The 18,327-nt window shown below is 46.5% G+C and overlaps 1 protein-coding gene across 1 annotated transcript in view; it reads left to right on the top strand.

Moving 5' to 3' along the window:
• The window catches only part of MTMR14 (myotubularin related protein 14), a 72,078-nt gene that overhangs the window by 25,333 nt on the left and 28,418 nt on the right, over window positions 1-18,327 (top strand). The window contains 7 exon segments of the mRNA XM_054977672.1: window positions 7,066-7,132; window positions 9,342-9,427; window positions 11,007-11,083; window positions 12,280-12,316; window positions 13,459-13,529; window positions 14,450-14,499; window positions 16,828-16,966. Of these exon segments, the coding sequence (XP_054833647.1) occupies window positions 7,066-7,132; window positions 9,342-9,427; window positions 11,007-11,083; window positions 12,280-12,316; window positions 13,459-13,529; window positions 14,450-14,499; window positions 16,828-16,966 (527 nt within the window).

The following is an 18,327-nucleotide window of genomic DNA, read 5'->3' as shown; positions in this document are numbered from 1 at the left end:
TCATATTCCCCAGATCTTTACCAGAAACTGCCAGCTTTTCACCAGCTTGCAAAGTAGGTCGTTATTATCCATATTTTATAAGTGAATTTATTACTTGAATACTCCGCTTTTCCTCTGAAGCGGAGTGCGGCGGTCATCTTCCAGGGAGTTTACAGGGCCAGACCTGCATAGCTTAAGTGTTAGAACTGCATCATGTCCCTGCAGCTTGTACACTGAAAAAAGGGGGCGAGGTACTAAGGCAGAAACCCCAGAGGCTATACAGCGAGTCTGTCGCAGAAAACATCAGAATCGCCCTGCTGGATTAGGCAATGATCCATCCAGTCCAGTATCTTGTTTCCAGTCATGGCCAGCTAGAACCTTACAAGCAGAGCCACCCCCTCTGTCCTGGATGTCCAAACCATCTGAGTAGATGAGTTAAGGAATTGTAGTCCTACTTTTTGTCCTTTGATCTGTAACAGGCTTGTTGCTGAATAATACAGCAGTGTTTGGGGAGGTGGACACCACCGTCGCGAGCACCTTTCTTCTCTGCATTCTGGGGAATTGGCCTTGAACATGAGCTGTTATCACGGAGGAATTTTCTATTCTTGCAGTGTCTCTGCTTGTGATCCTGGAACACCCAAGCACTTCATGCTCTTTTACCCTCATAACTTTGATCTTAGTTCTCATTTTAGCTTGTCCTAAAATGTCATATTTTTTCAACTGTCTTGGTCCCTTCTTTCTTGTACGCCCCCCTCCCCAATTGTTGGGGTTCTTTGAGAAATACAGGTCTTTATTTCTGCCTTTCTCCTTTCTTTAAGTGTGCCTCCCCTTCCTTTGCCTTTTCTCTAGCGTGCAAAAGAACAATAGCAAGCCCCCCTCCTCGAGGATTCATGGGCATTTATTAAGGGAGGGGAGTGATCCCTCCCAATATGCCTGTCTCCAAGAACTAGGACAGTCTGCCCCTTTAGAAGAGGAAGAAGGAAAGATCAGAAATGGAAAATAATGGTGATTAGGCCGTTACAATGCCAGGTGAATCGTGACTCTGGTGATCAAGGGTTGTCTTTTGAAAAATATTGCCGTAACAGCCAACACATGCATGGAATAGTGTCTGTCTTACTGAAATCCCACTGATGGCAAAGCAATGGCCTGTACTATTGTGCTGGTGACCTGCAATTTCACCTAGATTCTGCCAAGCGTAGCATGCCGTTAATTGCATTTTCTGAGCACATTCCTCACCGGTGAGAGCTTCACAGTGGAATGTCAGTCATTTTCCTTTCTGTCCTTTGGCAGCCAGGTGGTGCTAGCTGCTTGACTGGGGAAGGGAAGAGAGCTTGCCTGTGAAAATCTTGTCCTCAAAACACTGTAGATGGCATTAAGTTAGCCTGGCATAAAATGTTTTTGACTTACATGTATTCGCTTGTAAATTGTAGATTGTTTTGGTAGAGCAGAAAGGTAGAAGAAAAGCAGGGGGGATTGCGGGAAAGAAACCCAAAAGAGCAGTGGAGCATGTGCTGCTGGAAAAGGAAATGGTGAGAGAAGGGGCTTTGGCCCCACGTTCGTCAACCCTTGCAGACTCTGGATCCAGGGCTACTGCTAGAAAAGCAAATTAAGGTCGTTGCAAAAAATGCTTTCCACAAACTCAGCCTAGCCTGGAAGATGGCCTCCTCCCTCAACACGGCCAATCTGGCTACCTGAATCCATGCCACGGTAACATCAAGACTTGACTACTGCAGTGCATTGTACAATGGTCTCTCCTCTAGCTTAACTCGGAGACTCCAGTTGGTGCAGAACGCTGCAGCTCAGCTATTATTGGAAGCAAAGGTACCGTGAATATTACTCCCATTCTCCTGTCACTCCACTGGCTTCCTATCAGTTACCGAGCCCAATTCAAGGTATTGGCTATCACCTACAAAGCTCTCCTCGCCCTTGGTCCATCGTAACTATGTGACTGCCCCCCCCCCCCCGCTATATTCTACCGTGGCAGTTTTGCTAATCTGAACCGGGCCTTCTGCATGTGTCGCCCTTCACATGGTGAAAACCAACAGCTGCCCATACATGGGCATTCTCTGTGGTGCCCCCCACTTTATGGAATGGGCTACCTGAGGAGGTTAGGAAAGCTCCCACTTTCTTGGCTTTCTGTAAATGATGCAAAGCTTGAATTGTTCAAGAGTCTTTTTTGCTCATATGGGAGGACTGTACTGTAAGAGCCGCAAGAGATCCATTAGTAAAGGGATAAGGAGGGACCACAGACTTCACTACTATTGCTATAAACAGCGAGAGACCACAGAGTTCACTACTTTTGCTATAAGTATGATCTTACTGGGTAGTTCCTATGTTGTTTAATTAATATGAGTCATGGAATTTGCTTATGCTCTGTTTCAACATTGTTACATCTTCAAACCTTTTCATTCTTTTTCTTTAAATCTTGTAGTTTGCATGTATATACCCATTACATGTATATTAATGTCTTGATATTGATTGTAGTGACTCACACTATGTAATCCGCCTTGAATCTCAGTGAGAAAGGCGACTCTACATGTCATAAAAATAAATAAATATTGAAGTTCATATGCTATCTCCAGCCAAGCAATGAGCTTTTGAATGGCTTTTGGAAACCCTTAGAAGGGTGGAAAGGGCTGGAAGGTTCTATACAACGGGATGATATTTCTCCCCTAGCATCCACTGCTTCTTGGAATTTCATCAGGCATCATTTATTTGTTTCTTTTTTTTTTTTTTTTTTAATAATATTTTTATTAGTATTAAGCAAATTAACATTTAACAATAGCATTATAGCCATAACAACGAGAGAAAATGTTTCACATTACATCTGAAGATAGATTTAACAAATAGATAAACGGAATATTAAAAGAAAATATTCCTTATTATACAGATCATTGTATATTTTTCCAAAAGCAAATTTCTATAATTTCTTTTGACTGTTAACATGCTATAAACATACATAATGCCAACAATGATTTATATTTAGCCAGTCTTTTAACCTTTTTACTCTGTTAAATCTACTTTAACCATTTAACTTGTAAATATTTTATTCAGATGTTTATTGATTGAGTTATAATACTAATTATATACTTCCTAAACCACTTACCCACCTCCTCCCTAACCCTCCCCTCTCCTCCCTAACCCATCCAACCCCTTTGCATAAAAGTAAACTTTGCATCTTGGTTGATAATTGAATTATATGATCTTAATATATATTGATATCTATTAGCTTTAAGTATAGCTCTACTGAATTAGTGTGACATTACACACACCAATTCTGGGTACCCTACTTAACCCCCCCCCCCAAACAGGTAGAGCTATAAAACAAGGAGAGCTATGCTGAGAGGACTGTAACCTCCCTTCCCCCAAACCTTCGTTTGTTTTAAGGCATTCAATGGGTAATACAACGAACTGCATATATATATATATATATATAAAAGTATGCTTAAGTTCCTTCCTAAAGTTCTTGCAAACATAGAGAGAAACATCAGATAAGTCTGATAGGAATCTTGCTTCCTTTCTGTGGTGAAAGCAGGTCTACTGGTTTCTTTTTCTGATTGGATTTATTCATTTCTCTTTCCATAGGAATTTCCAGCTTAATAGAATTCAAAAGGTTCATTCCAGTGTCTATGTCTGTAGCAACATAATGTTTTCCATGATATATCACCAGAAGCTTAGTGTAATTTAGCCATCGGTAGCGAATACTGGACTTTCGTAGCGCTTCAGTTATAGGCTTTAGTTCTTTTCTTTTAATAAGAGCTTCTTTTGGGAGATCCACGTATACATAGATTGGCACGCCTTCATATGGAATTGATCCTTTTAATCTTGCTTCTTCCAATATCTTCCTTCTTATGCTTTGATTTGGAATTTCAATAATGACGTCTTTTGGAGTCATTTTATTTTTAGTTTGTGATACTCTGCCGACTTGGTAAGCGTTAGTTATGAACAGGGCTGTTTCATTTTCCAACTTAAAATATTTTACAAGCCACTTTGAAAGAAGCATTATGAGATCCTCATTATGGGTACTTGATATATTAAGTCCTTTTAGCTTGAGGCAGTTTTTCTTGGCTGCAACCTCCAGCCGAAGAATCCTGTCCTTTTGAATTTCAATTACTTTTTGCATAACAGTTACCTCCTTCTGAGACTGCAAACTAGAGTCTAAAGCTTTCTCTGCTTTTTGGTTAACAGTTTGCAAGTCAAGCTTTATTTCAGCAAGCTGTTTTGACAGCGGGTTGATTAAATTAGTCATATGCAAAATAATGTCCTGACTCAATTTTGCTAGCTGCGGGTTTAAAGTTATTCTGTCTTGATTTACCTTTTCTGTGGCGTCATTAAAAAGGTCGTCCGCCATTTTGGGTGTTTCTCCCCCGCTGCTGTCTGCTAGCATCGGCTCTTTAACTGTAGAAAAGAACGTCTGTAGGTTCCTTGCCACTTTGAAGTTACTTTTCCTCTTCTTTTGTGATGGCTTATGCATAGTTTTTGTAGATTTTGTTTCGCTGTATGCTGTTAATGAAGGTTTAGGAGTCGGGAGGAACGGAGCTCTCCCAGCACGCGTCTGGCCCTAACGGTGCCCTCGCCACGCCCTCCATTTATTTGTTTCTAAACTTCTGCCACAGCCATGAGCACTAGAAACCTGAAAATTTTAAAACGTAAGATTCTTGGAATGTCAAATTTTGTGCTGGAGGCTCAATTTTACCTTCTGCAGACCATCCTTTCAACCTTTATATCCCTGTATGGAGCTAAAGCCCTGAACAGCTCAGGCTAGCCCAATCGCATCAGCTCTCATAGACTCTCATAAACTAAGTAGGGTCAGTCCTGGTTAGTCCTTAGATAAGAGACCAGTCCAGGGTCACTACACAGAGGCAGGCAGCGGCAAATCAGTTTTGAATGCTTCTTGCCTTGAAAAACCTATGCAGTTGCCATAACTCATTGGCAACTTGATGACAAAAAAATGGAGCCACAGGGGTGTGAGCCTCTGGAGGAAGCAGAAGCCAAAGCAGCCCCCACTGCTACCCTTGTGCAAATCTGTTTGGACCCCGGTGTCTTGAGCCATTCTGGATACCACTAGAAAAGATGACTAGTTAGGAGGAGAAGTAATTATAAGATCTCTGGACTTGGAGGGCCCCTCTCTGTCCTATGCTGCTGGGAAGGAGAGATGGCTCAGCCAATCCCATGTCAGTTGTTGAAAATGGGTTAGGACTCTGCAGGTAGCTCGGTGGGGTTATTCCAAGATGAGCTTGCTGTGAAATTTCTCGCCAAACCACTCCAATTACAGGTGAAGTGTGCTATTCCAGGTAGTTGGGGGGGGGTGGAGAACAGAGCTGATTTTCCTCTTCCTGCAAATGCAAGGGTTCTCCTGATCTCGAGTATATATGCGCAGCATCCTGTTACTGCTGCAGAGCTCTCATTGACTGAACCTCCTCCATTTTGGGGGCCTTGCAGAAGTGGGTCGGGACCCAGCACGGTATTCTTGGGCTCTAATCAGTCTTTCTGAAAGTGCTGCGCTAGAAGGCTGGAGAGTGATTCCCCCCCCCCCTCCTCTGTGTTCTTGCTCCGGCAAGGGGGCCTGAAAAACCATTCTGTGAAACTAAACAGTCTCTTAAACAATTGAGTAATGAGTCAGAAAATGAAAGCTTTGTTCTTCTCCCCTCCCTGCTGAACTTGCTGCATGTTTCCTGTCTTTTTTTGCAACTGTGTTTTCCTCCCAATTAGCCAAGATCCATGTGCTGAAATCGCTCCCGAACTATACAACCAGGCATCTTCCAGTGTTGCAATTAAAAAACATCTTGTTGTGATGGGTGGTGTAGTGGATAGAACACTGGGCTTGAAGCGGGGAGATAAGAATGAAAGTCCTTGCTGTGGCATGAAGCCTTTTCTGGGGAGCTGGAGCCACATTGGTCGTGGTCAGCTTAGTGGACTTCCTAGGGTGGATGTCCCGAGGGTGAAATGGGATAAGCCCTGAGCCTGTTGGAAATGATAAATACACTAAATTTGCAAAACTTGGGACTCTGCATGATTAGGAGATTTCGAATAATGAAAGAGGTAATGCAGAAGGTGGATTACACGGGAAGCTGAAAGAACATCCCCTAGTACCTATCCAGCTGTATTCTGCTTCTAGAGCCTTTACCAGAATCCTATCATCTCTTTATAGCAGAAACTTTCTTTTTTCCCCTAAAGGCAAATCTCTTTTGAGAATTCAGAGCTGTCTCGACACTCTTATGTCCATAGCTGTCTCTCTGCCATTTTTTTGGTTCTGCCTCTGCCTTGCACCTGAGTAGTTCTATTTGTATTGTGTCCCAGGGAGCATAAAGAGCTGCTCTTTCTGCCCTGTGATGCTGCAAAAGAAGGTTTACTGCCTTTGCTGATAGCACAGTGGAAACATGGAATTGGGGGGGTTGGCCATAGACCTCCCCAGCAGTAAAGCAACCAAGGACCAATAGAAACAGCCTCTTAGGACACGGGAGATGGCTGCTATGGCTTGTGAGAGCAGAGGGGTGTGTGTGTGGTGGGGTGTGGTTCAAGGAGGAAAAGAACCCATGGACTCTTACCAGAAAGCCAGTGTGGTGTAAGGGTTAGTGTCAGACTAGGATTTAGATCAAGGTGGGTAGAATATTATCATTCAGCTTCTGTAATAATTCACTCTCCGAGATATAAGGAGAGATGGACTCACATTCTAGCTGTATCTGAAGAAGTGAGCTGCGGCTCACGAAAGCTCATACCCTAACACTAATTTTGTTAGTCTTATAGGTGCTACTGGACTCTTACTCTAGACTAGAATTTGGGAGATCCAGATTCGAATCCCCCACTCTGCCACAGAAGCTTGGGCCAGCTACACACTCTCAGCCTAACCTTTCCTCCCAGGGTCATTGGTAGGATAAAGTGGTGGAGAAGGGAACCAAGTAAGCCGCTTTGGGTGCCCATGGGAGAAAGGCGGGGTGTAACTGAAGCAAATAACCCTTTTACTTGCGCAAACAAAAACACGCAGGTGAAGCAGCTTAGCAAGTGATGATCGTGGATTACAAAGAGACCTTCATTTGGGCAGAGTATCGCTTCATCTCTCCTGTTTCTTTTTGCTCTCCCACTCAGAGCTGGGACCTGGTGCAGCAGACACAGAACTACCTGAAGCTCCTGATCTCCATTATCAACAGGGACGGTGAGATGCTGCTTCTTGCTGGGGGGGGGCGGCGGGGGGAGGCGGGCTACTGGTCAAAAGTGCTGCTCCTCCCTCTCTCTGCTGTGACACTCTTCTGCAATGCACTTTCTGGTGATCTGCCAAGTTTTCTTGGAGGAAGAGTTGTATTGGGGGCAGGGTGGGGTCTCTTGCTTGAGTCCCTTGCTGTGTGAGGAATGGGCAGCAATTTCAGGTCCCGGCATTCAGGGGTCTCTACTTTGGTTTGCAACAGTTAGTGACATGTGCCTCTGTTCTGTTTCTACTTGTTTGGGGCTGCAGGCACTTTTGGGTTTATTTCACCTTTCCCCAAGCAAAGAAAAGAATTTGACCATGCCCAGATAAGTAGAATTCTTTAGTTCCAAGAAAATGTGTGTGAGGGGGGAGTGAGATCTGCTTTTAAAGCTTCTGGGATGCCGTGTTGGGTTCTCCCACCGGTCCTTGTGCTTCCTGATAAATTGTGGTGAGCCCGAAGGCATATCTCCCTTACCCCCTTCTTTAGCTCATAGCTCAGCCTTGTACTACACAGCAGGGAATGTGCCTGGGGTTACGTTTCTCCCTGCACTCCCAGTTCCTCCCTTCTTATCTGCTGAAAGGAAGAGGCTAGCCCCATAGGTGATGTGTCCTGTGCTGGCCTTGCAGTGGCACACTGGAGCCATATAGGCAGGTGTGTGGATCCACTCCATGGGATGAAGCACCCTGCTGAAGAGCGGTAGGATTTGAGTCCAGAGGCACCTTAGAGACCAGCAAGATTTTCAGAGTGTGCGCTTTCAAGAGAAGGGAGCTCTGACTCTCAGAAGCTTACACTCTGAAAATCCTGTTGGTCTCTAAGGTGCCACTGGACTCAAATCCTGCTGTTCTACTGCAGACCAATATGGCCACCCACCTAAACTATCCTGCTGAAGAGGAATTTTTTAATCCCACCAAAACACAAATTGCAGAGATGCTTGTTTTGCCAACGGAGAGAGTCCCTCTCTGGAGACCGAAGAGGATCATGGCATTTTAAAACAATGAGACCAAAGAAGGGTGGGATGTTGGGACATAACTGTGTTTAAAATGTGCTTCTCTCCCCCATTGACCTTATCCATTTAATAACCAAATAGGACAAAGAGGTCCAAATCCAGCTCTTCAGGAAAAAAAAATACTCGGTGTGGTTGAGTGTATAGTAGAGAGCAGGGCTTTTTTTCTGGGAAAAGAGGTGGTGGAACTCAGTGGGTTGCCCTCGGAGAAAATGGTCACATGGCTGGTGGCCCCGCCCCCTGATCTCCAGACAGAGGGGAGTTTAGATTGCCCTGCGCGCCGCCGAGTGGCGCGGAGGGCAATCTCAACCCCCCTCTGTCTGGAGATCAGGGGGTGGGGACACCAGCCATGTGACCATTTTCAAGAGGTTCTGGAACTCCGTTCCACCACGTTCCAGCTGGAAAAAAGCCCTGGTAGAGAGTAAAAGAATCAGTAGGCTCAGGCTGTCATGGCCTGCTGGAAGTGGTGAAGGAGAGTGCCACTGTTTTGTCTGTTCTTGGGTTGGGGTCCCCCCACCCAGCCGTATGATTTAAATTCAGCTCTCACTTGCTTCTCAGTTTCCAGCAGGGGCTGGAGCAGCCTTCTCTCATGGGGGGGGGGGGCTCTGGCTTCGGCATTCCTGCTTGGAGGAGGGGCTTAGCTAGAGGGCCTGCAGATCCCCTTTTCCAGCTCTTAAGCCTCCATGGCTCTTGACTGTGGTGCTCTGGGTGACCCACTGCAAGTCCCTCTTCTTCAATTCATTCTGGGCAGACCCCTCTTAAGAGAATACCCAGGCCTGGCAGGGGGGTGGGATTCAAGGGCATGTAGTGGGAAAGGAGGGGAGGATTTGTGAGGCGGGGAGGGCAGCAACTATCTAGAAAGTGGCAGACCTGCCCCTGACAGTTAAGTAGGTGAGAATTTGCACACTCCCCAGTCTTTCCTTGTGCCTCTTCCTCTTCCATCACCCTCTTCCTTCCTTCCTTCTTTCCATCCTGTCCCAGGACTCTGCTTTGCAGAGACTGTTCCCAAAGAATGCTCCTCCTCATGCAGCTGGCCTGGCATATGCTATGATGTCTCCTGGGGACTAATAGAGGCCGCAATACCAGCGGGGGGCTTTTCATCCTGAATGCCATACAAGTAACTTAGCTCCCCCCCCCCTTTTTTTTTCTTTTTTCTTCCTGCCGGCTCAGCGCAGATGATGGCGGGCTTCTGGTACACTGTATATCCGGCTGGGATAGAACACCTCTCTTCATTTCCCTCCTGCGCCTTTCCCTGTGGGCTGTGAGTACCAGTGGGCAAACTCCCTTGCAAATACCGATCAGAGAGAATCTTGAAAGGGAGAGGGTGAATGTAGCTGATGTGTTGCCTTTCTAATGGCAAGGGGGGAAAACTATACCACTGCAGGGCAGGGTGCGTGTGTGAAAAAGTAAAGGTTCTAGAACACACCCCGTTCCATTTCTGTTTTTAAAACTACTCAGTTGAGCCTTGTATTGCCAGCAAAATTTGGAAAGGGTAGTTTCTGAACGGAGATGATTGTCATCGCTGTCGCATTAGGAAGGAAGGTTCTGACTAGAGAAAAACTTAACCTGGCTGGGGTGGGAGGAGAGGCACAGAAAAATGAGCTGTAGGAAACAAAACGTTCACGCTCTTGGCTTCTGGAGTCTCCCCTTTGGGAGGCATCTGCTGGGACCTCCAGGGTGGCCAAAGATGCGCCGTGCCTTGCTTTGCATGGAATACCCCAAAAGATAACAAGCAGAGCGAGAGAAGTCTTTCCTTCTGTGCCTTCTCGCATCCGGTTTGAAGCGGCCTGCTTATTGCCTTGCCTAGATAGTACATAGCAGAAACTGTCTGCACTATTTTTTTCCTCTGATTTTATCATAATTCCCCCCCTTGATTGAAAGCTGAACTTCTTGCGCTTCTTTGGTTCATACCCCTCAAGCATCCCTCCATTGTGAGGACAACAGAGTCCTGTGGCACTTTTAAAGACTTAACAGATTTATTCCGGCATTCATTGTAAGGAACATCCTGTGCTTTTTAATATTTGATTATAGCTCGCATTGACTCTGTGAAATTTCCCCTTCATAACTCTCAGCCCTTTAACATTTGAAGAAGAGACATGATTCAGACACGATGAGACGCTCGACGACTTCTCCCAGCTGAAGTCAATACAAGGGCACCCCTGAAGCCGTGCATTCTCGTCCTCTCTCCCTAATGCTGTACTAGTCTCATGAGATGTGCCACGTGGTTTCTGGGTGTTGCTGAGGAAGACACTGTTAGATACCAGGTGCTCAGTCACAGTCAGGTCCATGTCAGATTTCTAGAACCTGCTCAAGACTAAGGCTCATCCCACGTTCTGTGGAAGTCTGGAACAAATTAGGGTTATTTGTGGTGGTGGAAGTGAAGTGCTGGGATGTCAGGCAGTGGAGAGAAGGATGCAGGACAAATCTCTCGAGTGGGAGCAGTGGCAGCATGCCAAGAAGTGTGCAGTGTTGTTTTTTAAGGTGCTGCACATACTAGCTATGCTGTGCACTTGGTGGTGTTGCTAAACGATCAGAATTTTTCCATTTAACAGTGAGGTCTAGAAGCTTGCTTTTACGAAATAAATTTTAAATATATGGTGAGGTGGGCAACAGTCTCTGGAAATTCCAGATTCTGTGCTGCATAGGTCTGCAATACATCTCTTTGGAAGTTAATACAAGTTCTTGTGAGTGCCTTTTACTGACTTGAATGAATTGTTTTCCTAGAGGATAATCCAGGATATTGTATTGTTCCTGTGTATTGGGAATGAGTAGAGGGCAGGAAGCCATTGTAGAGAGTGATGCATTATTAGTCTTTCTCTCTTTGTTATTGTTGTACCTAGGATGGGCTGATCCATTCATCCCTGGAGCCTGCAGAGATTCTTTACCTGACAGTGGCCTACGATTGGTTCCTCTTCGGGTAAGCCTGGCCTTACCTTGGTTAGAAGGAGCAGGGGAATGGAGATCTGCTTTAATACAGTATTTCTGAAATGTTTTGAACTTGGGATTCTTGTTTTGAGCTTTCCTTACCTACTACTTCTGACGAGGTGGGCTGTAGTCCACAAGAACTTATGCTGGAGTAAAATCTTGTTAGTCTCTAAGGTGCCACTCCTGCTGATTTTCAAATATATAGCTTACATTCACATCCTGTTGCTATTGTTTAGGAATCTTTGGATTCGGATGGTAATTAGATACTGTGCATAAAAGAGAAGTAGAACAAGAGGAAGAGCCAGTATAGTGAAGCAGTTAAGAAGTTGTACTAAGTCCTCAGAGACATGTTCAGATCTCCACTCTGCCCTAAAACCTTCTGGATAGTCTTAGACTGCTCACACTGTCTCCGCCTAATCTACCTCTCATTTGTGCCCCTCCAAATACTCATTGAAAATAAGCAGGATTTTAAGAGACATATATTAAAGTAGAGCAAGAGTGCTGACCTCCTCACAACAGCAGTAAAACATTTTAGCCACTCTAAGCTTCCTTCTTCTCAGGCAACATGCAGATATGCAACCTAGGTTTTGTCAGGATGCTTTGCCCGGAGGCATTCAGCAAAACTCAGTACTTGGCAGGAAGGCTCGATGCTAACCTACTCAGTCAAGATCTTCTGTCTACTTCCCTGAGATTCTACATGTTCTCCTTCCTCCAAATGTCCCGAGATGTTTGGTGTTGTTGGCCCACCGGCAAAGCACCTAGTGGTTAATGTGTCTAATTGTGAGTTATCCTAGATGTTCTGCAAAATTTGGTGTTGTAGTTACGAGTGGCAGGACCCTAATCTGGAGAACTGGATTTGATTCCCCACTCTTCCGCTTGAAGCTAGCTGGGTGACTTTGGGTCAGTCGCAGCTTCTCTTAGAGCTCTCTCAGCCCCACCCACCTCACAGGGCGATTGTTGTTGTGGGGATAATAATAACATACTTTGTAAACTGCTCTGAGTGGGTGTTAAGTTGTCCTGAAGGGCAGTATATAAATTGAATGTTGTTGTTGTTACGTTATAAAGTATTTGTTGGGGAGTGGGGTGGGAATATCTGGACATGTCGCCTTTCGTTCTTTATTTTCCTGTGAGCTTTGGATCGATGCTCAATCTTTTATTCCCTGCCCCTCCCCCTCATTTCTCTGGCAGGCATATGCTGGTGGATCGACTCAGCAAAGGAGAGGAGGTGAGTGTCCTCACAAAGGAAGAGTACCGCTAAGGTTCAGCCGAGTCCCCACTGCAGGTGCTGCACTGGGCTGGAGTACTCAGAGGTGTAGGCATTATGTACACAAGAGAGATTAGCACGGTGCAGAAATCCAGATCCTGTGTCAAAGAAACTGAAACTGTTGAGTGGAATACATAATGCCCACGTGTGCAGAGACAACTTTTGGATTCAGTTCTTACGCTGACTACACTGAATGAAAATGAAGCACCACGTGATGAGAATTGGGAGAGCACGGAGGAGTGAAGTAGGAGGACGGCAACATTTGCCTTGTGAAAACTCCTCTGCTCCCAGGCTGTAGCGGTTGCAGGCAATTCCTCGGAAAGGCTTTGGCATTTGTTGAATGTAAGGATTCTTTAGCCTGCAGCTCCCCGGTTGGGACAAGTTCTTCCACAAGCGACACCCCACTTTTCTCCCCAATGGAGAGTCAAAGCAGCTTATGGCGCTGTTCTCCCTTCCTCTGTTTTATCCTTACAGCAATAACTGTGTGATGAGATGAGGTTAGGCGGAGAGAGTGACTGGCCTAAGGTCACCCCGCAAGTTTCCACTGCAAAGTAGGGAGTCAGACCTGTGCCTGCCAGTTCCTGTGTAATCCAGTGCTCTAACCACTACATCGCTCTGGAACGTGTTTGTGTATTGGATTTCAGATGTGAATACGGCTGCCTAGAAGCCCATTCATGTTGTCCAAATTAAACAACAAAATTACTTTTTTCCCTTCCTCAAATTCCAGAAAGCCAAAGCCCTTTGTGGCCCTGTGAGTTTCTCTGTCTTCCAGTCCAAGGCCTTGAGTGTACCTCCTGACTTTGTCTGTCCTGATTAGCTTTGGGCAGAGTGGGCCAGGAGTGAGTTGGTGGCAGTTGCATGCATCTCTTGTATACAGTCCCCCAGGCCTGGCCAGCAGAATGCAGGAGCACCCGAAGGTCCCAGAAGTGTTAACTAATGAGAGGGGTGCAGGGGTGTGTGTGTGAGTGGCAGTGAGCATTTCATCTGGGACTGCACCCTGCTGAGGTAAGAAAAACTCAGAATGACAGCTCTCAGCAACGCAGCCCCCACAAGCTCCGTTCTTTTTTTTTTTACACACCCCTTTCCTTTTTTTGTCTCCTCAGATTTTCTTTTTCTGCTTCGATTTTTTGAAGCACATCACCTCTGAGGAGTTCTCTGCTGCCAAGCCGCTGAGGTAAGAGCTCCATGCCGGCCACCACAGGCAGGCTGAAGAAGAGTGGCGCATCTTGCTAGCACGCTCTCTTCCTTCTGGGAGACGGAAGCCCTTGTGTCCTGGCCCAATTCACTTTAATTTATTCTGCACTCGGAAGGCAGCAAAAAATGGGGCCGAGGATTGGGGGCACATCGCTTTCTCCAGAGCTGCCTGGGCTGGAAGTCCTGAATAAGAATAGCAGCTGTGACTTCTTTCAACATGGCTGTGGTGTTGAACACTTGAGATTTTGGGGCTGCCTCAGCTGGCAGGAAGAGGGTGTACTGTGCAGGGTCAGACCCAGGAGTCCTGCAGTGACCAAGCAGGCATTTTGGGATGCTCTCAGTCAGAATGTCCATATGGCTCCAGTTGTGCTGTCCTCTGCCTCTGGTAATCACAAGCATGTCACCTGGCTGCTGTTCATAAGCTGTTCGCCTGTTGTCTGCTACCCAGCATAGGATTCAGGTTGCCACGAAACATAGAGCCCTCATGGCCTTGTGTAGTCTTTGCACCGGGCAGAGGGGGAGCCATCTAAGCTAGTGACTGTCAACCACATCTTAGTATAATGAATTGTTGACAGATGAAGAAACAGTTCCTGCAACTGCTGCCAATGGGCTGCACTGGGAGACTCTAAGAAGGAGAGGGGAAAATTTCCTCTTAACACTTGTTCATACCAGTGTGAACCTCTGTGCCCTCCTCTGCCTCCTTTTAATTAGAACTCCCCAAGTGTTTCAGCAAAATTGCTTTCCTGTGGGGAAGCCTAAACACTTTCTGTAGCCAAGTAGGAAGTCTTCCAAGCAAAGAGGAAATCACCCCTGCAGGTACATTTTATGATGGGGCTTCTGTATATATTGATTCTGTCATGTCTGTGTGTGTGTGTGTGTTCCTTTCCTTTCTTGCCCCAGAAGGAAGAGTCTGCCACCCGGATTTACATTGGAAGAGCTCTGTATGCTAAGTGAGTGCCTTTCTCTCCTTTCCAACCAGTTCCCCAGCCTGATCTAAGTTGGTTCCCCTTTCTGCTGGCGGGTGGGTAGTGCTACGGTAGACAGGAGCATTCAGGGAAGCTGTAGAAACCAGATTCACTGAAGGATGCCAAGCCTCTTGAAAGTTAGGGGCTTCAGCTTCCATGCAAGACTGGTGTCTGTGGTTCACCCCATTGTATTAGGCATGGATTGCAGTGAGATTTTGAAAATATACCGTAAAATCTAAATCCCACACAAGTCTGTGGAAAAAGCTCTTAAAAGACAATGTGTATTAAAAAGAAAAGCAGGTCTTCAGGTTGCTTTGTGCATGCTTAATAGCACACGCAATAGGGTATCAGCTATGAAATTCAGTGTCCTCAAATTGTCAACTTTTGTAGGAGAGAGGCGGGGAGAATCAAGTTTCTAGTCTTTTTGATTGTGAACATATACATCAGAAATCTACATAAAATAGTGAACATTGTGGGAGGGATGTATTGTCGAAGGCTTTCACGGCTGGAGAACGATGGTTGTTGTGGGTTTTCCGGGCTGTATTGCCGTGGTCTTGGCATTGTAGTTCCTGACGTTTCGCCAGCAGCTGTGGCTGGCATCTTCAGAGGTGTAGCCCCCAAAAGACACTGAGAGATCTCTGTCTTTTGGGTGCTACACCTCTGAAGATGCCAGCCACAGCTGCTGGCGAAACGTCAGGAACTACAATGCCAAGACCACGGCAATACAGCCCGGAAAACCCACAACAACCATCATTGGAGGGACATTGATGCAAAATAAGGAACCCATAGTAATATACTTAAGAGACATCATTTATGCAAGTTGTAAAGTCCAGCCTTTTCTGGTCACAGGGTTTTGGCTGCGACAGAACCAAAACTGTTTATTCAGGGCATACATGGCCCTGGCTGTGGTATATGCGATACACTTTCCCGTGTGGGACTTAGTTTTGAGCAACCGTCCTGTGTGTGAAAAGTAGGACTCTGTTTCCATTTTGCAGGTGGGGAGTCAAGTCTGAGAGAGTGAATTGGCCAAGAGGTCTAGTTAGAAGTGTGTTTGGCTGGGCTGAGACGTGAATGCACGTTTAATGGACACTCTCTTGCTTCCCGTGAGCAAAGATCTGTTTGGACGAGTGCATTAACACTCGGAAACTCCAGGGCACCGAGAGGAGCCATCTTTCTACTACTCTCTCTAAGCTTTTAAAGGCACAGCTGCCGTTTCTGGTGAAGGCCTGGGAACTCCTGTATTTGCCTTTGTAGCTGCCGTAGCTGAACCTTTCAACAAAGCACTTAAGTGATTTTTATCGTAAATACCCCTTTCCCCTTAAGGAAAAAAAATCAGCAGCACTCACTGCCCACCCACCCCCTCAACTTCTCTTTCCCTTCTTAATCACAAATTGGCTGTTTCTGGGATATTCTGCCTGGAATTGATACGCTCTGAACAAAAGGCTCCCAAAGCACCCCGAAGCTCTGCACCACAAAGCTTGAAATCCTGCTCAATATCTCTGCCTCTCTCATCCAGATTTCTGGTCTCGGCAGGCATGATCCACGTGCTTTCCAGGCTGGCCCTTGTGGATTAAAGCCCGCGTTCTTAACTTTTGCACACAGTTCCCTTTTCCCTTGTGCTCACTGTTCCTAATAGCAGCATACACAGCAGCCCTCTGCAATCTCTCTTGTGCAGAGTGGATAGAACACGCTGCTGTTCAGATGGGAAGTCGCAACAAGGTTTAAAAAATACACGCTAAAGTTTACATCAAAGAAACCTGAACTCTCGTGGCCTGTAACAAGTTATCCCAGTAAAGGCCCTCGAGAGCCAGTGCGCGAGTGCGTGTGTATGTGTGCACGCGCATGTGCTTGCTTTTCTTGGCTGTAACTATTAAGATGAGAGAGAAACACTTTAAAATTTCTCCCGCTCGCTCCTGGAAGCTTTGCACTGTCACCTCCTGGACCCCAAGGCTTTGCTCTTAATGGCAGTGGAAGGGGCTCTACTAGTGTTGCTACATTTCTGGATTTTAACATGATGTGCAGCGTCCTTTTCCCCAGACCCACAGAAGGGAGTCAAAGTGTACATGAGCCATGCATTACGCCACACAAATCGAGCCACTGCAGCGATGTCTGGCTGTGGTTTCTACAATTTGCAGACTGACTTTTTTTCAGCCTTGGTGGTGGGGGCTGCTGCTGGATGGATCAGGACCTGTGCATTCCCATGCTGATTTAATGCCACACAAGTGTATTCATTGGGGTATTGGTCTTGCCAGCGTATGGAAGAAGGCAATAACAGTCTTGGCCAGGCCTATACCTACCTGTTTTATATTCCAGAGCAGAGGGACCGGGGCAGCACCACCAGCCTGAGCAGCGACTTCTCTCTTGTGATGGAGAGTTCCCCCGGGGCCGTGGGGAGCTTCACCTATGAAGCCGTGGAGCTGATGCCAGCAGGCTCACAAACACAAGCTGCTTGGTAAGGCACGACTCCAGCGTGTGCATGCCTGTTAGGCATTGGCTTTCAGGATAGGTACCTGGCATTGTGCATTAGCCAAACAGCAAGCAGGTTTCTTTACATTCATCCAAAATGCCTCTGACCTATATCCTGCTGCTCCGCTGAGCAAACTTTGAAGCCTTTCTCCAGCCTAGGGAGCTGTTCTCCAAATGAAGTGGTTCTTCTGCTGGACGAACTTCCTCTGATCTACAGTAAATGGCCTGGCTGCTGCCCCCCAGGCTGTGTCCACCCACTCAAATGGCCAGGTAATGGCCAAGCTGAGTTCCCAGTGCAAAGTAAGATACTTGGAGGCCCCATGGGTATTGTAGAGGCCTGGGAGAAAGCATAGAAATATAGAGCTGGAAAGGACCCGAGGGTCATCTGGTCCAACTCCCTGCACAGTGCAGGAAATTCAGCTTACCCCCCCCACCCCCGTGACCCCTGCTCTATACACAGAGGGAGGCAAAAAGGAAAGGGTGTAGGCTTGAGCAGAGTGACCTAGCAGGCCTTGTGCACCAGACAGCAAGATGTCATGTTGCCCATTTTTTGTTCCCTCCAAAAGGAAGGGTCTGTCCCATGAGTCTTTAGAAACCTGATCTGTCCCAGGTCTAAAATGCCGTTCTATCCAGGAGAGTTTCTTGGATCTGTTTCCTTATAACAAAACCAGCTCAGGCATACCGTGCAAGTCCGCCCTCGGATGATCTGTACAGTTCTTGACCATGAGGGCAGCATGAAGCCAGCCCCATCGTGGGGGTTCGTGTTCTCTTTCCAGTTTTGGCCTGCCTTTTTGGAGGCCTCGTGGCCTGTGTGTATTGCGAGAAGTCTGCTCGATCAGGGTGGGAAGTTGCAGAGCTTCGCTGCTGGGCATGCCCTGCTCAGTTTAATTTTTCTCTCTTCTCCCCAAGCACAGTTGCTAATGATATTTTACAGTGCAATTATTCCGAGCTAAATCTGGGCTGTGCTGAGAGGCAGCTAGAAGTCCTCTGGGTAACAGTAAACCCTCAACTTGCTGTTATCAGGCTTAGCTTCTTGAAGCGTGGAGTTGGGTGGGATGAGACACGAGGGGGCAGCAGGCTGTTTAGGGGTTAGTGCCCTTGTCGAGTCAGCTTGGCACCCCTACTTAAAAAGCATATTGTAGTCAGTCCCGTCCCAAAACCCTGCAGACCTCAGAGCAGGCAAATAGTTCCTTAGAGTGTGAAGCTTGTTGTGGGGTCACCTTAACTGTTAACAGGAAGGTCTAAAATATTCCAAATGTAGAGCCAGAAGACGCAGATACTTTTAACTGGAACAAATTTGTTACGAGAGCCTGTGTGGCGTAGTGGTCAGAGCACTGGACTAGGAGC

Source organism: Eublepharis macularius, chromosome 4 (genome assembly GCF_028583425.1).
Source record: "Eublepharis macularius isolate TG4126 chromosome 4, MPM_Emac_v1.0, whole genome shotgun sequence".
NCBI lineage: Eukaryota > Metazoa > Chordata > Lepidosauria > Squamata > Eublepharidae > Eublepharis > Eublepharis macularius.
Note: the sequence above shows the minus strand (reverse complement) of the source record. Positions and strands in the feature narration are given on the sequence as shown.